Source organism: Lepidochelys kempii, chromosome 1 (assembly GCF_965140285.1).
Source record: "Lepidochelys kempii isolate rLepKem1 chromosome 1, rLepKem1.hap1, whole genome shotgun sequence".
In the NCBI taxonomy this organism is placed as follows: domain Eukaryota; kingdom Metazoa; phylum Chordata; order Testudines; family Cheloniidae; genus Lepidochelys; species Lepidochelys kempii.
The window spans coordinates 175,584,019-175,603,355 of record NC_136380.1 but is presented as its reverse complement, the minus strand read 5'-3'; the positions used below and the strand labels follow the sequence as shown (position 1 = coordinate 175,603,355).

Here is a 19,337-nt window from a genome sequence, read left to right as displayed (position 1 = left end):
TTATGTGCTCTATAGTAAAGCAAAAAAGAATTTAGCTTAACTTCTTGGATTCCAGAAAATTAGATATCCTACTGAAAATTACAATCCTGAAAAACAAAAATGAAAAAATAAAGTAAAAATTCTATTGTAATTCATGTCAATTGCAAGAGCAATAAGTTGACCCTTCTGCATAAACTCTGGAAGGAAAGCTGAATTATATGAAGGTAATGTAAAGAAAATGTACAGCTTGGTGTATAAACTTTCTCTTTTGGTCAGGTTTAACTGTTTTAAGAACTATTTACAGACTTTTTAAACTTAGGAAGCCTTTAGGCAGGTGTGCCCCATACCATTACATAAAATATTTGGAAGTATAAATTAAGGAGTTACAATGAAAAAATAGTTCTGAAAAGCACATAAGTTGACTGTGTGGGTGTAAATATAATAAGGATCTTATTAAAGTTAAACCTGAATTTAACTGAAAACTGATTAACTCCAAGAGAGCGGCTCTATGTTTTTATATTGAAGAAATGTACTACACTAAGACATTGAAATATCAGCTGTCCTCAATGTAGCTGAAGCCATCTAAGGTCCCTGGAAATGTTTCCTGGGTCACTGCTCTTCCAGGTGAGATGTAAATTCCTAAGACAGGTTTTAATGTATCCGATGAAATGGCTGTAGTTAGGAAAATGAAAGTACATTTTTCTTGTATTGCGACAGTAGAGTCTGATCATGCCAGATCTCTCTCTCCGTTTACAGAGACATCAAGGCTGCACATTTTCAACAATAATTTTTTTTTAAAGATGAGAGGGTGAAGCTGTCCAGTTAGCTGAGAAACTGACCATAGATTCCAATTAGTTAATTTGTAAATCTTAAAGATAGGTATCACTTGGAGTAAATTCATTTCCTTGTATTTCTTGTATGCTCATCCCTTGTGTTGATCAGGACTGAATAGGTATGTAATATCATACATCAAAGGATTTTTTAGCACATTTAAGCTGTGTGTCTTATGAAATATATGTATCTGTAAAAGGCATAGAAATGCTTTTTTTTTAAACTGGTATTTGTCATAAAATCCAGTAGAATTTTTTGCTGCTAAGGTCAAGAATTGGAAAAAAAACTCATGCCTTTCCCCCACTTACTGGCTGTCTGAATTTCCATTATTCCCCTGTGTTTGGTTATATCTGGTTAGTGTAGGAGTTTAGTCAGCACTCGGAACAGGCATAAGGGGTAACTTACTGACAATGAAAATGGGGTCCTTTCAGCGTGCACATGAATTTTGGTCAGACAGCATCCTATATCTTTATTAAGCGACTTTAATAACTACCTTGCGTTTCAGTCCTGCAATTCAGTAGGCAAATGGGAGACTGTTGTAACTGCATGGAGCCCCACTGAAATCAATGAAGCTCTGCGTAGGGACAGCAGAGTGCTTGTGCGCAATGGATTCCATATTTCGAAATCCCACCTCATACTCAATATCTGATCAATATGCTCTTGAGAGACATAACGATACCACATAAGGTCTGGGTTTTTTCAATTGTTTTTAGTCCCACAAAGCTTCCAAAATGCTTTGATTTAAGCCAGCTGTAAATTTGTTATATAAATATTCATCAGTATGAATGCTGGTTCAGATCTGTAGAGTTATTAAGGTTAGAAGGGACTGTTTAGTCTGACCTGTATGTCACAGGGCATTACTTTTTACAGAGTTACCTCCGTATTGAGCTCAATAACTCGCGTTTGACAAAAGCATAAATTGTGTTTGGCTGAACATATCTTGCAGATATATTCCAGAACACTGATGAAAATGTTGAATAGTATCAGGCTCAGTGCCAAGTCCTGCAAAAACCCCATTAGAAACATCCCCACTTGATGATGATTCCCCATTGATTACTACATTTTGAGATCTGTCATTTCTTAGTCCATTTAACATGTACTTTATTGATATTGTATAGTGCCAATTTTTAAATCAATGTCATGCAGTATACTAAGTCAAAGTATTATAGCCTACACAGTTATTTTTGTCAACCAAATGGATAATCTCACCAAAGAAGGTGAAATAATGATTGTTTGACTAACTTTTTTCACAAAACCATGTTGATCAGCATTAATTATACTCCTGTTCTTTAATTCTTTATCAATTGAATCGTGTATCAGCTTTTCCATCGTTTTGCCCAGGACTGACGTCAGGCTAACTGGCCTATATATCAGTACAATATTAGCACACTTCTAGTCTTCTGGAATTTCCCTGATATTCCAAGATTTATTAAAAATTAATACCAGTGGACCAGAGATCTCCTCAGCTAACTCATTTAGGATTCTTTGTGCAAGTTATCCAGGTCTGTTTATTCAAAAATGTTTATCCCCACTACACATTGCATAACATCGTCCTTAGTTACTAATGGACTGGAAAGTATTTCTTTATCATATGCAATACCAGTACATCGTCCTTCTTTCCAAATACAAAAGTGAAATATTAATTGAACCACTTCTGCCTTTTCTGCATCACTATTTAACAGTTTTGCCATTCCATTTAGTAATGGTCCTACCCCGTTACTGTGATTTCTTTTGTTCCTAATATACTGTACAAATAAACTTCTTTGAGTGCTATTCCCTATGTGTATTCCACTGAGGATACGAATGTGCCTGAGACCAGAAGATTCTTGCTACTGGAGTCTATTGGTCCATACCTGCACTATTTCTGACTGACCGTCTCCCCAGTCCCTTCTTACTGCCACATGGTCTGGGATGGAGCCCTCCAGTGTTCACAACTGATCCTTGACTCTGTTTTTGTAAGTATTATATAATAATTATATAAAAATCTATAAATATTGGAGAACTGTCTACAAAAGCTGATAAAACTTTCTTAGTAAATTAATGCCCCTCGCCCCACTTCTGCTCCTTCCCTGCTTTCCCAGTCAGAGATGAGCACCAGAGGTGCCTGTACTGTCTTGGAGAAGCTCATATCTCCACTCAGTGCAGTATCACTCCTTTTTGTCTCAAACCTGTTAAGCCGGGGAGTTCAGGCTTTGGAAACACTACATGGAGGAGGCTATGAGTCCCCAGTTAGATCCAGGCTAGGCAGACGCTTGTGCAAGGGTCTGAGGAGTCAAGGAGCACGCTGGCCAGCACTGTTTCCCCAAGGAAATAAAGTTCCCTGTGGAAGATTTGCCCTTCGAGGGAAACAACTTATCAATCTTTTGACTGAACAAGGCATTGCACTCATTAAAATACTAAAGGGCAACCCTTGGTTCCTTGGGGATATACACCTCAGCTGCCAAGAGGAAGTACATGAGGTACTTTCTTTCACCAGAGAGCTTATTGAACTGCTGCAAAAGTGTCAGAGGATGCAACAAAATAAACATAATGCTCCTTTTACCTCTTCTTTTCAGGGGCAACACCTGCCAAGAAGTCTTTGATAGGATCTGTGAGAATCACTAACCTACCCAGGTGCCAGGTCCTCCCAAGATCTGATTTGGTGGCTGCCTAGCCCAGTTTTCTCATATATGATGGATGATTACGGACAAATAGATTCCTGATACTATTCACTTTGGTTGTACCGTAGAGTTCCCCTCTTCCCTTCCAAAACCCCCTTTCTCATTCCTTTCCAAGGATTGCTCTCATGAAAGGATACTCTTACAGGAGATAGGCTCCCTACTTCTACAGGGACCCAAAGAACCTGTACCCTAATGCTGAGGTGGAAAAGGATTTTATTCCAAATATTTTTCGATTCCCTAAGAAGAAAGGAGGATGGAGATAACACTTCAATGTCTGTATCCTAAAATTACGATTCAGGATGGTCACCCTGGTATTGATAATCCCATTCCTAAACAGACAAAAATGGTAAATGGATCTTGACCTGAAGGATGATTCCAGCTGTACTCTCTACAAGCTTGGCTTTGATCAGTATATGTATCAGGCACAATATAGAAAAAATAGTTCTGTTCGCTCCTACAGTGTGAGACTCTCTAGCTTAGGGGACAGGACAGGGAACGTGTGTGTAAAGTCCCCATTTGCTGCACCTCCTTAGAAGATGTTAATTACAGATGTCTCCCTTGTAGGCTAGGACATTCATCTGGCCAAACACAGCTTTACACTTTTCTGGGTTTTTTTCCCGAATAAATTTCATTCATAATTTTTCTCATCTTCAGGAAATTAGCCTTTCTGAAGTGCCAAGTTTGTCCATATTGAATGTAATCGGGTCATTATTGCTTGTCACTGGGCAACCAATAACTTAGAGGTCAGTGATTAATTCATCTTTATCTATCATTATGAGGTCCAGAATAGCATTACCTTCTGTTGGTTGCAGAACTGTTTTTGTGTTAGAAAATTATTTATAATTTTTAGAAACTCTGATTTACTACTGGCTGCATGAGACCTCCTGTTTTTCCTGAATTGAAGTCCCATGTTAGTTGTTGATTTTGTTGCCTTGGGATGAAGAGACATTTCTTTTATTATCCTTTGTTTGCTAAAGAGATTTACCAGCAGAGGAAAGATAAACTGAGGAAAATAAAACCTGAGTTCAGGATTGACAGTACTTTGGACAGATTAATATGAACTGGAAAAATTGGAGTGTACCCAGTGAAAACCCAGATTTGAATAACAGATCATTGCTCCTCCAAATGTCTGAGAAGATATGTGATTGTTTTATTTTATTTTTTGGATGTCAGATAAATACATCTTCTGGTGAAAGCTGCCTTTTGGGGCAAGTATCATCTGCATGGGAAGCATGTGTGGGAACAAAGGGCCTAATTTAGACTGGAAAAATAGGTATCATTCTTCAGTCAATGGAGTTTGCACTTGTTGACATTAGAGCTGAATTTAGCTCAATACTTTTTCCAGCCCAGCCTTTTCATCATGAATATTCTGACAATTACAGTGCGCTACATAACAGAGGTTTTCCAAAATTGGGGGAATATCTTGTTAACTTGCCCTAGATTTGCTCATATAAGGAGTGGGGACAGAGCATTCCTGACAGAGGCCCTCAACTCTGGAATCTACGTCCCTACCCTGTTGTTTGACAGAAGCAAAGTTTGACCTTGTGGCAGTCGTTGTCTTTGTGGCACAGGAGAAGGAAGATTATTTTTTGTTGGGAAGTGTTCTTTCATTATCTTATTATTTTATTACTTATTTGAACTATGGTAACACCTAGAGGCCTCAAGTAGGAGCAGAGTCTCATTGTGCTAGCTGTTGTGTAAAAAGACGGTCCCTGCCCCAAAAAGTTTACAATCTATTTAAAAGAAAATGAAAAAAATGGGTGTAACAATCATGTTTTTGCATTTATTTTTGTATTGTTTTTGTTCCTGTGGTCACAGGTATGGGGATGCACATGCTACATGGAGTAATACATAGATCAATATGTTTGAGCAGGGACCGTCTTTTTGTTCTCTGTACAGTGGCAAGTACAGTGGGGATTCAAATAAATACTACTACTACAATAAAAGAAGCACATATGATGCTAATCTTCCAAAATGATGGGGGGAGGGGAAAGGGATGAAACAAATGATCCTGACTATTACTGCTTTATGGTGCCGCTAACTTTAACCCGTACTAAATTAAAGGGATAAATAATAAAGACAAAAATCTAGATGGACAAGCCTTTACCCGAAAGGCTTTATGAAGAATGACAGATCAAGCTAGATTTTTTGCAGCTAGATTTACAAAACTAGTAGGCAGATGGTCTAAAGTAAATGCGGTTATCAATAATCACTTTTACAGGGATTGAGTAGCTGGAGTATTTTACACAAAGACTAATGCTAATCAGCACTGTGTCAAGTTATAAGGAAGTGTCTATAGGAAGTGACAGCGTCCAGTGTTACAAGAGTTCCAGTCTGAGTCAACATCTTAATTAATGATCTGGAAGAGAAAATAAATAGTGTGCTAATTACATTCATAAATACTGTCTAATTGAGGCATGGTATGAACAGTAGTGAAGAATGAGAAATAATACAAAGGCACATAATAAGTTTGGAAATAGGGTTAGACAATAACAAAATGAAATGCTTCCTGGACAGTTGCAAGCTTCCATGATATACTAATTAGGAAAAGAGATTTTCTGTATATTATTAGAAATGAGTTGTGCTGAAATACAGCAAGGGGTGATAGCAGTCAGTATGTAAAATGTATATGAACTTTCAGCTCAATGTGGTGGCCAAAAAAAGGAAATCTAGTTTTGAGTTGTGTCCTTGAACAGCAATTTGTGTATCATGTCATAAAGAAGGGAGGTTATAGTTCCTCTTTATACATCGTTAGGGAGATGAGTACTGGAATATTCTATTTAGTTTTGAGTACCTCAGTACCAGGAAGATAAGGTACTCAGAAGGTGGGGGTGGTGGGGTGATGGAAGGATCAATCAACTGGAAGGGCTGATTTACAAAGAAACATTAAGAATGCAAAATAAATATGACTAAATAGCCAGTTGCATTGGGAAGGGATATGATAACTAAGTACTTAAAAGTTGTAAACACAAAAGAGGAAAAATAATTGTAGGGTGAAACAACTGGTAACTAGGTGTGATGGGATGAAATTAAGGAAAGCACATGTCAAGTTGAATTTCACAAAAAATATCTTCATAATAGTGATGGTGGGAGACGCCTTGCTTGCGATTTTAAACTAGACCAGATAAATACTTGAAAATATGCTGTAGATAACTTTACACTAGCTGATGGATGAACTAAGGAGTCTGGTCTTATAGGCATAGGAAGCACTGGCAAAATTCTGTTGACTTCAGTGGGAGCAGGTTCTAGATCAGGGGTGCACAAACTACGGCCTGCGGGCCGGATCCAGCCGGCCAGCTGTTTTAATCCAGCCCTCAAACTCTCGCTGGGGAGTGAGGTCTGGGGCTTGCTCCGCTCCGGCCCTCCAGCTGGGGAGCATGGCCCCTCTCCGTGTCCTATGTGTAGGGGCAGCCAGGGGCCTCTGCTCTGCAAACTGCCCCCAACCCAAGCACTGCCCCTGCAGCTCCCATTGGCTGGGAGCTGCAGGGGCAGTGCCTGCGACAGCTCATTTCTGTTCTAACATATTAATATTGGGACTTACTCGCCACTTCATTACCCTATTTTAATGTAGGAGTAACTCCATTGATTTCAGTCCTAATAATCTGCATGAACCTAATGGTGTTTATCTTATTTACTTAAGTGATGATCAAATATCAGCACCTCATATAGATTAATGGTATTCTCTTTTTTATAGTATGACCTCGCATACAAGATTCATGATATAACAGTGGTATAAACATGAAGAAACAGGCTGTATTTCCCCATGAATTTCAACTATGGAGAAACTGAAGTATATTATGAAATGAAGTACTGTTTGTTTCATCTTTACCTATTTTCACTTTGGAGTCAAGATTACAAACTAGACTCTGTTCAGTTTTACGGGTAGCATTTTCTTTTAATCTCACCTACCTATCTGTTGCAAAGTTTACAATGTGACTGTTAAAGGATTTTTCTCCACTAGTTCTAGGTTTTAAAGAATTAAAAAATAAAAAAACCCTTTGATAATATGAAGATAGCCATGCCTCTGGGTACATGTAAAACCTCATGATGAAGTTGACAGAAATCAGCTCAGGTGACAAAAAAAATATAGCATGTTATGCAATTTGGTGTTGAAATTATTTCAGTCCAATCACAAAGAAATTAATGTGATTTTAAGTTTTGAGTTAGTGAATTTTGTTTATAACTAGTTAATTGCCTTATTTCTTTGATAGGAAGGTGCCTTGCATACTGTATATTTAAATGTTGTGATAATATTGTCTTTTAATACTGTTATAAAAATGATTTCTATAAACATTTCTTTAAAAAAACTTTGCTATATTGTATTCCTAGACTGTAAATCTTGTAACATATATTTAATAAAACATTACATTATAATGTGTATAGTGCATATATCAAAATCTGGTAAAATATATGTTGCAATAAGTGATGTCAGTTTATGACCCTATCTTTGCTTTTCATCATTTTAACATAGAAAAGAGGGGCAAAGAGTATGTAAATAGTAATGGAATTGTTTAAACAAAGAAATGTACATACATTATCTTAGATTCTTCTGTGTGTTAAGATGGCTTTGTACAGTTCTGACAGTGCAAAGTGGCCATAAATCTGGTGCAGATGGCTATGGGACAATCACCCCAGCACAGGCAGATCTTTTGGTGTCAGATAGCAAATCTACCCACTATGTAGCTGGCATCAAGACTGTGGCCTGGAGAAAGAAGGCATGGTGGGATGGAGGGTTTTAGTGCCCCAGTAATCCCCAAACATTGGAGTGGCTCCTTGTTACATACATAATCTGCATAAATTAAAGCAGCCTGAAGGACGAGATCAGGCATCGACAACATTTGTCATGCAGCCCGCCAGGGTAAGCCCCCTGGAGGGCCGGGCTGGTTTGTTTACCTGCCGCTTCCGCAGGTTAGGCCAATCGCGGCTCTCAGTGGCCGTGGTTCGTCACTCCAGGCCAATGGGGGCTGCGGGAAGCGGCGTGGGCCGAGGGATATGCTGGGATATGGCCAGTGGGATATGCCAGTGGGAGCCACAATCGGCGAAACCTGCGGATGCAGCAGGTAAACAAACCGGCCCGCCCCACCAGGGGGCTTACCCTGGTGTGCTGTGTGCCAAATGTTGCTGATCCCTGGACTAGACTGACATGCAGTGGGCTACTGTTAAGGGAGCACAATTGTCTTAAAGCCGTTTTGTGCACACACAGAGAGACTCCTGAGGTATGCTGTGTGCTCATCAGTGACTGTTGAAGATCTCATTTGATTGTTGGGTTAGTGAATCAGTGTGAGGTAATGTGTTTGTATTATTTAAGGCTTAATGCAGTGATTTCTACCATGCTCTCTCTCTCTGAAGGTACCCATGTAATTTGATGATACAGGCTGTTATTCCTTCCCTGATGATGGTAACCACTGAAAGTCAAGAGTGCTAGTTGTTAGATTTGTGCTATTCTGATTTTGTTTGTGCTAGGATTACACGCCAAAGTAGACCAAAATATAAAATCTGACACTTGAGAGAGAGATGTATATATGTGCTTTAATTAATGAGCATGAAAAACTAACCAATATTCCATAATCAGCTTTTTAAAGTAAACATACACACACACACAATCCAGTGGTATGGCCCCTGTACTCACAGCAAATGGTAACTGGCTGCTCACAGAGAAAGGCAAGATTCTCTCTCGCTGGGCAGAGCACTGATAGCGTCCTGAACTGTCAATCCACTACGTCCGATGAAGCCATTGACTCACTCCCACTGTGTTCTGTCCTGGAGGAGCTGTCGTTGTACCCTTCTTTAGGCGAGATTACTAAGACCAACAAACAGCTGTCCCGGAGCAAGCCTCCGGACGCCCAGAGCATGCCATCTGAAGTATACAACTGTGGAGTGCCCACCTGGTCAGGAAACTCACCAGCCTTTTCAAGACTATATGGGAACAGGGTACCATGCCCCAGGAGTATAAGGCTGCTTTCATAGTCCATCTGTACAAAAGGAAGAGAAGCATACTGAGCTGTGACAACCATCACAGAATCTCACTGCTGTCCATAACTGGGAAAATCCTTGCCTGGGTTGTCCTCAACAGGCTCATCTCTCTTAGTGGACCTGGTGTATCCAGAGTCATTGAGTGGCTTTCATGCTGGTTGCGGCACCATGGACATGATTTTTGCAGCCTGACAAATACAAGAGATGACTCCACAATAAGGACCTGTATGCGGTGTTTGTTACCCTGACCAAGGCTTTTGACACTGTGAATTGCGAGCGCCTGTGGAAACTCTTTCATAAATTTGTGTTCCCAGAGAAGAGGATTGTTGTCATCCACTCATTTCATGATGGCCAGGGTGATGGAGTGTGGTGACTCATCAGAAGCCTTCCCTATCACCAGCAGCACCAAACAAGCATGTGTAATGGCTCCAGCCCTCTTTGCCACTGTCTCTTTTTCAGCCATGCTCTTGTTCACATTCCAGGACTTTGGCATAAAGGTACACATCTGGTTTAGATTGGATGGTGGTCCATTGTCGACAGCATCTCAGGGCCTGCACCAAGGTAATCAAATAGCTTTTAAGAGAGCTCCTGTTGGTGACTGTGCCATCATTGCACACATACCTGACGACATTCAGTTGTCTTGTATTGCTCTGCCTAGGCCTTAAAATGCTTTGGTTTCACAGTTAGCCTGAACAAGACAGAGGTCATGTACCAGACAGCACCACATCATGAGCATCACAAGTACCATGAGTCCATTATCCAAACTGACAACTCACCCCTCAACTCTATCAAAAATTCTGCTATGCCGAGTAACAAACTTTCCGGTAACGCCATGTTGGAAGATGAGATTATTCAGCATCTGGCAAAGGCCGGTATGGCGTTTGGCAGGCTCATCTTCAGGCTCTGGCGGGAGCGTGGAGTTTGCCTCAGAACCAAGATAAAAATCTACCATCCTGTTTTTCTCACCTCACTCCTCTATGGCTGTGAGACATGGATGCTATACTGACAGCACTTCAAACACTTGGAGAGCTTCCACTTTCACTGCCTAAGATCCATCTGCAACATCAAGTAGTAGAACAGGATCCCCAACACTGAAGTCCTTGAGAGGTGCCAAATCCTTGGAATCGAGAGCATGCTCAGGTCTCAACTTTGCTGGGTCAGACGCATGGTCCCTACTGAGGTTTTCTGTATACTGAAAGTGGTGCTCTAAAGCCAACTGTGCACAGGAATCCACTGTAAGTGTCAACCCATCCTCAGATATAAAGACATTTTGAAGGCCAACATCAAATCATTCAAGATAGGCATTAAAACCTGGGAACTTATTGCTCTGGACAGATTTAGATAGAGAGGCCTGTACTATGAGGCGGTGTCTACTTCTGAGGTGTGGTGTGTCAGGTCGCAGCAGGTCAAGAGATCATGTCAGAAGGCCAAGGCCTCAAACCCTCCCCCCAACAATGACTATTCTTGCTAGACATGCAATCGCATTTGCAAATCCACAATTGGATTTGCTTCCCATGTGAGGTTTCAGAGTAACAGCCGTGTTAGTCTGTATTCGCAAAAAGAAAAGGAGTACTTGTGGCACCTTAGAGACTAACCAATTTATTTGAGCATGAGCTTTCGTGAGCTACAGCTCACTTCATCGGATGCATGCCGTGGAAACTGCAGCAGACTTTATATACACAGAGAATATGAAAAAATACCTCCTCCCACCCCACTGTCCTGCTGGTAATAGCTCATCTAAAGTGATTATCAGGTGGGCCATTTCCAGCACAAATCCAGGTTTTCTCACCCTCCACCCCCCCCACACAAATTCACTCTCCTGCTGGTGATAGCCCATCCAAAGTGACAACTCTTTACACAATGTGCATGATAATAAAGTTGGGCCATTTCCTGCACAAATCCAGGTTCTCTCACCCCCTCACCCCCCTCCCAAAAACCACACACACAAACTCACTCTCCTGCTGGTAATAGCTCATCCAAAGTGACCATTCTCCCTACAATGTGCATAATTAAGGTGGGCCATTTCCAGCACAAATCCAGGTTTTCTCACATCCCCCCCACCCCCATACACACACAAACTCACTCTCCTGCTGGTAATAGCTCATCCAAACTGACCACTCTCCAAGTTTAAATGCAAGTTAAACCAGAACATCGGGGGGGGGGGGGGGTAGGAAAAAACAAGAGGAAATAGGCTACCTTGCATAATGACTTAGCCACTCCCAGTCTCTATTTAAGCCTAAATTAATAGTATCCAATTTGCAAATGAATTCCAATTCAGCAGTTTCTCGCTGGAGTATGGATTTGAAGTTTTTTTGTTTTAAGATAGCGACCTTCATGTCTGTGATTGCGTGACCAGAGAGATTGAAGTGTTCTCTGACTGGTTTATGAATGTTATAATTCTTGACATCTGATTTGTGTCCATTTATTCTTTTACGTTGAGACTGTCCAGTTTCACCAATGTACATGGCAGAGGGGCATTGCTGGCACATGATGGCATATATCACATTGGTGGATGTGCAGGTATACGAGCCTCTGATAGTGTGGCTGATGTTATTAGGCCCTGTGATGGTGTCACCTGAATAGATATGTGGGCACAATTGGCAACGGGCTTTGTTGCAAGGATAAGTTCCTGGGTTAGTGGTTCTGTTGTGTGGTATGTGGTTGTTGGTGAGTATTTGCTTCAGGTTGCGGGGCTGTCTGTAGGCAAGGACTGGCCTGTCTCCCAAGATTTGTGAGAGTGTTGGGTCATCCTTTAGGATAGGTTGTAGATCCTTAATAATGCGTTGGAGGGGTTTTAGTTGGGGGCTGAAGGTGACGGCTAGTGGCGTTCTGTTATTTTCTTTGTTAGGCCTGTCCTGTAGTAGGTAACTTCTGGGAACTCTTCTGGCTCTATCAATCTGTTTCTTTACTTTTGCAGGTGGGTATTGTAGTTGTAAGAAAGCTTGACAGAGATCTTGTAGGTGTTTGTCTCTGTCTGAGGGGTTGGAGCAAATGCGGTTGTATCACAGAGCTTGGCTGTAGACGATGGATCGTGTGGTGTGGTCAGGGTGAAAGCTGGAGGCATGCAGGTAGGAATAGCGGTCAGTAGGTTTCCGGTATAGGGTGGTGTTTATGTGACCATTGTTTATTAGCACTGTAGTGTCCAGGAAGTGGATCTCTTGTGTGGACTGGACCAGGCTGAGGTTGGTGGTGGGATGGAAATTGTTGAAATCATGGTGGAATTCCTCAAGGGCTTCTTTTCCATGGGTCCAGATGATGAAGATGTCATCAATATAGCGCAAGTAGAGTAGGGGCATTAGGGGACGAGAGCTGAGGAAGCGTTGTTCTAAATCAGCCATAAAAATGTTGGCATACTGTGGGGCCATGCGGGTACCCATAGCAGTGCCGCTGATCTGAAGGTATACATTGTCCCCAAATGTGAAATAGTTATGGGTAAGGACAAAGTCACTAAGTTCAACCACCAGGTTAGCCGTGACATTATCGAGGATAGTGTTCCTGACGGCTTGTAGTCCATCTTTGTGTGGAATGTTGGTGTAGAGGGCTTCTACATCCATAGTGGCCAGGATGGTGTTATCAGGAAGATCACCGATGGATTGAAGTTTCCTTAGGAAGTCAGTGGTGTCTCGAAGGTAGCTGGGAGTGCTGGTAGCGTAGGGCCTGAGGAGGGAGTCTACATAGCCAGACAATCCTGCTGTCAGGGTGCCAATGCCTGAGACATGTACATTGGGCAAACTGGACAGTCTCTACGTAAAAGAATAAATGGACACAAATCAGATGTCAAGCATTATAACATTCATAAACCAGTCGGAGAACACTTCAATCTCTCTGGTCACGCAATCACAGACATGAAGGTCGCTATCTTAAAACAAAAAAACTTCAAATCCAGACTCCAGCGAGAAACTGCTGAATTGGAATTCATTTGCAAATTGGATACTATTAATTTAGGCTTAAATAGAGACTGGGAGTGGCTAAGTCATTATGCAAGGTAGCCTGTGTCCTCTTGTTTTTTCCTCCCCCCCCCCCCCCCGATGTTCTGGTTTAATTTGGATTTAAACTTGGAGAGTGGTCAGTTTGGATGAGCTATTACCAGCAGGAGAGTGAGTTTGTGTGTGTATGGGGGTGGGGGGGATGTGGGAAAACCTGGATTTGTGCTGGAAATGGCCCACCTTAATTATGCACATTGTAGGGAGAATGGTCACTTTGGATGAGCTATTACCAGCAGGAGAGTGAGTTTGTGTGTGTGGTTTTTGGGAGGGGGGTGAGGGGGTGAGAGAACCTGGATTTGTGCAGGAAATGGCCCAACTTTATTATCATGCACATTGTGTAAAGAGTTGTCACTTTGGATGGGCTATCACCAGCAGGAGAGTGAATTTGTGTGGGGGGGGTGGAGGGTGAGAAAACCTGGATTTGTGCTGGAAATGGCCCACCTGATAATCACTTTAGATGAGCTATTACCAGCAGGACAGTGGGGTGGGAGGAGGTATTTTTTCATATTCTCTGTGTATATAAAGTCTACTGCAGTTTCCACGGCATGCATCCGATGAAGTGAGCTGTAGCTCACGAAAGCTCATGCTCAAATAAATTGGTTAGTCTCTAAGGTGCCACAAGTACTCCTTTTCTTTCTTCCCATGTGAGAAGCCATAAAAACAAATACACCGAGAACTCCAGTTAACACCAGCTGAACACTGATCTGCAGTGTGTGTGTGTGTGTGTGTGTAAGTGTAAGAGAGAGCAAGTGAAAGTTTGGATATTCAAATGAGCCTAAGATAATTAAGCACTCAAATCTCATTCATTTGCAATATTTCTATCACAGGAAAATCATTTATTTGCCTCATCAAAGCCTTTGAGAAACAACACCATATTTTATACCAAAATGTTCAGATTCTGCATTCTTTCCCTTTCCTATAGTTAAAATCTATAGGGAAGAGTGGGGTTGGATTCAAGCTGTTAACCCGAGTTAAAAGCAGAGTTGCTGTGTCTTCACTGCTTTTTTAACCTGAGTAGCTACCTTGCATTAGCTAAACCAAGTTAAGAACCATTTTTTTCTTTATTTTGGTAGTGAAGACATACCCATAAGGGCTTGTCTTGATTGCAAAGTTCTCAGGCTCTTACTCGGGTGTTGCCCCAACACAGCACTTGACCATACACACAAACCTCATACCCAAATGTAGTGGTGCTTCAGACCCAAGCTAGCTGGCCCATCCTGGGTATAGACTCAAACCTCAGTGCTGCTTACACTCAGGCTAGTAACTTTTATACTTTTCAGTGAGGATGCAGGGTGAACATCAGATAGTTTTCCAGTGCCTTCCCACAATTCTCCCCATTTGCTCACAAGGACCGATGTGGTCTCTGACAATTCACTGGGATAGAATCCTAAAGCAGCTCAGTCACTGAGCATTAAGAACCATGGGATATGGCCCCCAAAAGTCCTAGCTTCTCACTGAGTACAGCACCAGTGGGGACCCAGTAACTTGAGTGTGGCTGTTCTCACCTGGACTAGGCTAAACTGGGTGCTCAGACCTGGGTGCTGAACTTGACAATTAACTCTCTAGGGAAGACGTAACTAAAGTAAGTTTAGGAAACTCTTTAGTCCTAAGAGTTTTTGAGATGGGAATGTGATAATGTTTACAATGGAAAGAGTTCTTATTTCTAGTTGGAGGAGGAAATGGTCTGACCAGAACAGATGATTTAGGTGTTGGTTATATTGATATCCTGCCTGAGGATCTAGGCAGCTGTGTGTGTTGATCCAGAGAGTATGAGAAGAAAGTTCAGGGGTACCATGTCAGAAGCACCATCTGTGTAGATGTTGAAGTCTCCCAAGATGAGGTTTGCAAATGTAAGAAGGCTTTGTTGAGCAGAAACTTTTATAGATTAGCAAAATGCCCAGGAAAAATGTACTGATGAGTTACACCAGGAGCTCAGTGCTAAATAAAGACACTCAAATCATGTGTGGCCTGACTGCTTTTACACCAGTGTAAATCAGGCATAATTCTATGTAAGGTATTTATATGGCTCCTATTACTATAATATCTGAGCACCTCACAATCCTTTACATTTTTAACCTCCTAACACCCTTATGTGGTACAGAAGTTGTCATTATTCCATTGTACAGCTGAGACACAGACCAAGTAATTTGCGGTCCTGTTTTTCAGCATCATTGTGATCCACTAAAACCTGCTTGGCTGCCGCCTAACCCTGTGGGCACCTAAAGTCACTCTGCTCCTAAGTTTTCCTATATATTTTCTTAGGTGCCTATATTTCTGCCACTGCGCATGTGCACTGCTGCCTCACTCTAGGCACCCGGGTGCCCATCTCCTGCCTAAGCCCTAGTCCTATTCATGAACCAGGGAAATACAGGTGTTCGGCTGCCTAAGTTGCATGCGGGGTCTGATCTGACTGGCATGCTCAGAAGCCACCTAACCACAAAACAGAGGGGTGGGGAATGGGTGGAAAGGAGGAGGACCTCCCTTACCCCCTTTAGCCTAGTGGTTAGGGTACTCACCCAGGCTGTGGGAAACCCCTTGTTCAAATCCCTTCTCATCAGGCGGGGGTGGAGGGGATTTGATCAGGGATGTGCCACCACTTGGGTGAGTGCCCTAACCAGTAGGCCTTGGGATATTTCAGTGTCAGTCTCCCTCAATCTCTCTTACTGAGGTTGTTCCATTTTAATTAAATATTAATTGGGCCATAAAGTGTTAGAATTACTCTCTAGCCAAGGGGTTAGGGCACTGACCTGAGAGGGGCAGATCCCTGTTCAAATCCCTTCTTGTCAGGCAGATGGGAGATTTGAGCCAGAAGTCTCCCCCATGCTAGGTGAGTACCCTAACCAGTAAGCTAAAGGGATAGCCTCCACTCTCAACCCCCCCACACCCGACCCCCAGTGTTTTGTGGAGTTAGGCAGACCTCTGAGTATGCTTACTGGATTGGGCCCTACACACAACTTAGGCAGCCAAACTCCTATCTTCCCACCACTTTGTAAATCACAAACAGATAAGCACCTCTCTGCAGCCTGGGCTTAGGCACCATATGCAGAGCGCGGCACAGGGCTTAGGATATACCGTTCCGGTCAGCATCTCCATTGGCCATCTTAGGCTGCTCCCTCCTTAGTGTGTAAACTTGATGTATTGTAAGGTGCCTATCTCTCCCCAGTTGTGGTCTAGGAGCCTAGGCTCCTAACTCAAACGTGTGTGTTGCAGTGTTGTACCTGTAATTTTTCTAGCTGCCATGATGCTAAGTATCACATCTCCTAAGTCTCTCTTGAGGATCCCACCCTAGGGCACTGGTCATTGAAATGAAGGGAATTGAATGTGGGCCTCCTATGTCCTAGACTCTCATCCTAAACACTGAACCATCTTTTTTAAGGTCTGTGTCTGCACACAAAAGTCATATCGCTATACCAGTATATGTGGCACAACTTCCCTCATGTGGACGCAATTCTACCAAAATAAAGATACTTATACCAGGATAGCTTATTCCCATACAGGAAGGGAAATAAGCTATCCTGCTTTAAGATGTCTTTATACTGATATAACAGCATCCACACTAGGCATTGAACAGGTGTAACTAAATGGATAAAAAAATCACACCCCTAATCTCCACAGTTATACTGGTAAAAAGACTATGTGAACTGGACCTATTTGCTCATTCCACTGAAGTCACTGGAGCTGGTGAAAATCAAGAATCAAGTTAGCATCTTGCCGCCATAGTTCAGTATAGCCTCTGGGTTTCATCCATTAAATAATTTGAAATTCCTAAACCACAACATATCTTCCATTGTTGTTTGCCATGTTATTGTAGCCGTGTTAGTCCCAGGATATGAGAGAGAAAAGGTAGGTGAGGTAATATTTTTACATAAGAACTACCTGTGGCAAATTGCCAGCACTACTTTGATGGGTCTCATGCTTTCTCTTCTTGGGGAGGGTTCAGGGCACCGTTTCTCGCCCCTGAACTGGGGTATTAACTGTCCCACTCATGTCCTAGAGGAGGGGAGTGGAGAGGGAGGGACCCAGGCCCGCCCTCTACTCCGGGTCCCAGCCCAGGGGCCCAGGGATAGCGGTAAACCGCTTGAACTAGTGGTTCTTTCCCCTGGACTACTTCCCTCTCCTGCTCTTCAGCTTGTGGGGCTTCCTGCCCTTCCTCTGCACAAACCAGGTGTCCCTTTACCTAGGGTCTTGTTCTTCTTAGCCCACTCCAGCACTTCTCTAAACTCTCCTCTGCTTCCCTCCAAACTGCTCTCTGCTCCAACACCAATCCACTCTGCTTCAACTCCTTCCCTTGTCTGATTGAAGCAGGGGGCATTTTATCAGGTGATTGGCTTCAGGTGCTTTAATTGGCTTCAGGCACTTTAATTAATCTATAGCAAACTTTCTTCCCTCTACAGGAAATAAGGCTCCCTTCTAACACTCTCCTGCTGCCCTCTGACCATGCTGTATCACATACCATGCTGGATCAGACCAATGGTCCATCTAGCCCAGTATCATGTCTTCTGACGGGCTAGTGCTTTAGAGGGAATGAACAGAACAGGGAAAATTCATGTAGTGATCCATCCCTTGTCTGGTCCCGGCTTCTGGTAGTCAGAGGGTTAGGGATCCCCAGAACATGGGATTGTAGCCCTGACCATCTTGGCTAACATCAATTAACTTATCTAATTCTTTTTTTGACCCAGTTATGCTTTTAGCCTTCACAACATCCCCTGGCAACAGGTTCCACAGATTGACTATATGTTGTGTGAAGAAGTACTTGCTTATCTTTGTTTTAAACCTGCTGCCTATTAATTTTGTGGGTGACCTTTGGTTCTTGTGTTATGTGAAGGGGTAAATAAAATGTCATTCTTTGCGTTCTCCACACAATTCATGATTTTATAGACCTCTATCATATCTCCACTTAGTCATCTCTTTTCGAAGATGAACAGTTCTAGTGATTTTAATCTCTCCTCATATGGAAGCTGTTCCATTCCCCATATCATTTCTCTATCCTTTCTCTATACTTTCTCCAATGCTAATATATCTTTTTTTGAGATGGGCTGGCCAGAACTGAATGCAGTATTCAAGTGTAGGCATGCCAGAGATATAGATATATATATAGTGGCATTATGACATTTTATGTCTTTTTATCTATCCCTTTCTTAATGGTTCCTAATGTTCTGTTAGCTTTTTTGACTGCCACTGCACATTGAGCAGATGTTTTCAGAGAACTATCCGCAATGATGCCAAGGTCTCTTTCTTAAGTGGTAGTGGCTAATTTAGAATCCATCATTTTATATGTATATTTGGGATTATATTTTCCCATGTGCATTACTTTGCAACATTGAATTTCATTTCCGATTTGTTGCCCAGTCACCCAGTTTTGTGACATCCCTTTGTAACACCTCACAGTCAGCTTTTGACTTAACTATCTCGAGTAACTTTATATCGTCTGCAAACTTTACAGCTCACTGTTTCCCCTTTTTCCAAATAAGTTATGAATATGTTGTACAGCACTGGTCCCAATACAGTTCCTTGGGTTCCCCGCTATTTATCTCTCTTCACTGTGAAAACTGACCATTTCTTCCTACCTTTTATTTCCTGCCTTTTAACCAGTTACTGATCCATGAGAGTACCTTTCCTCTTATCCCATGACAGCCTACTTTGCTTAAGAGCCTTTGGTTTGGGACCTTGTCAACAGCTTTCTGAAAGTCCAAGTACACTATATCCACCGGATCATCCTTATCTGCATGCTTGTCGACTTCCTCAGATAATTCTAATAGATGGATGAGGAATGATTTTCCTTTACAAAAGCTGTGTAAACTCTTCCCCAACATATTGTGTTCATCTGAGTCTGATAATTCTGTTCTTTATTATAGTTTCAAACAGTCTGCCTAGTACTGAAGTTAGGTTTACTGGCCTGTAATTGCTA

General features: G+C 42.0%; 1 protein-coding gene across 1 annotated transcript in view; it reads left to right on the top strand.

The window, feature by feature from the left end:
- The window catches only part of CXADR (CXADR cell adhesion molecule), a 52,683-nt gene extending 44,963 nt beyond the window's left edge, over positions 1-7,720 (top strand). The window contains exon 8 of the mRNA XM_073303497.2: positions 7,165-7,720. Coding sequence (XP_073159598.1) covers positions 7,165-7,206 — 42 coding nt within the window. The 3' untranslated portion in view covers positions 7,207-7,720. The remainder of the gene's footprint in view (positions 1-7,164) is intronic.
- The last annotated feature ends 11,617 nt before the right edge of the window (positions 7,721-19,337 follow it).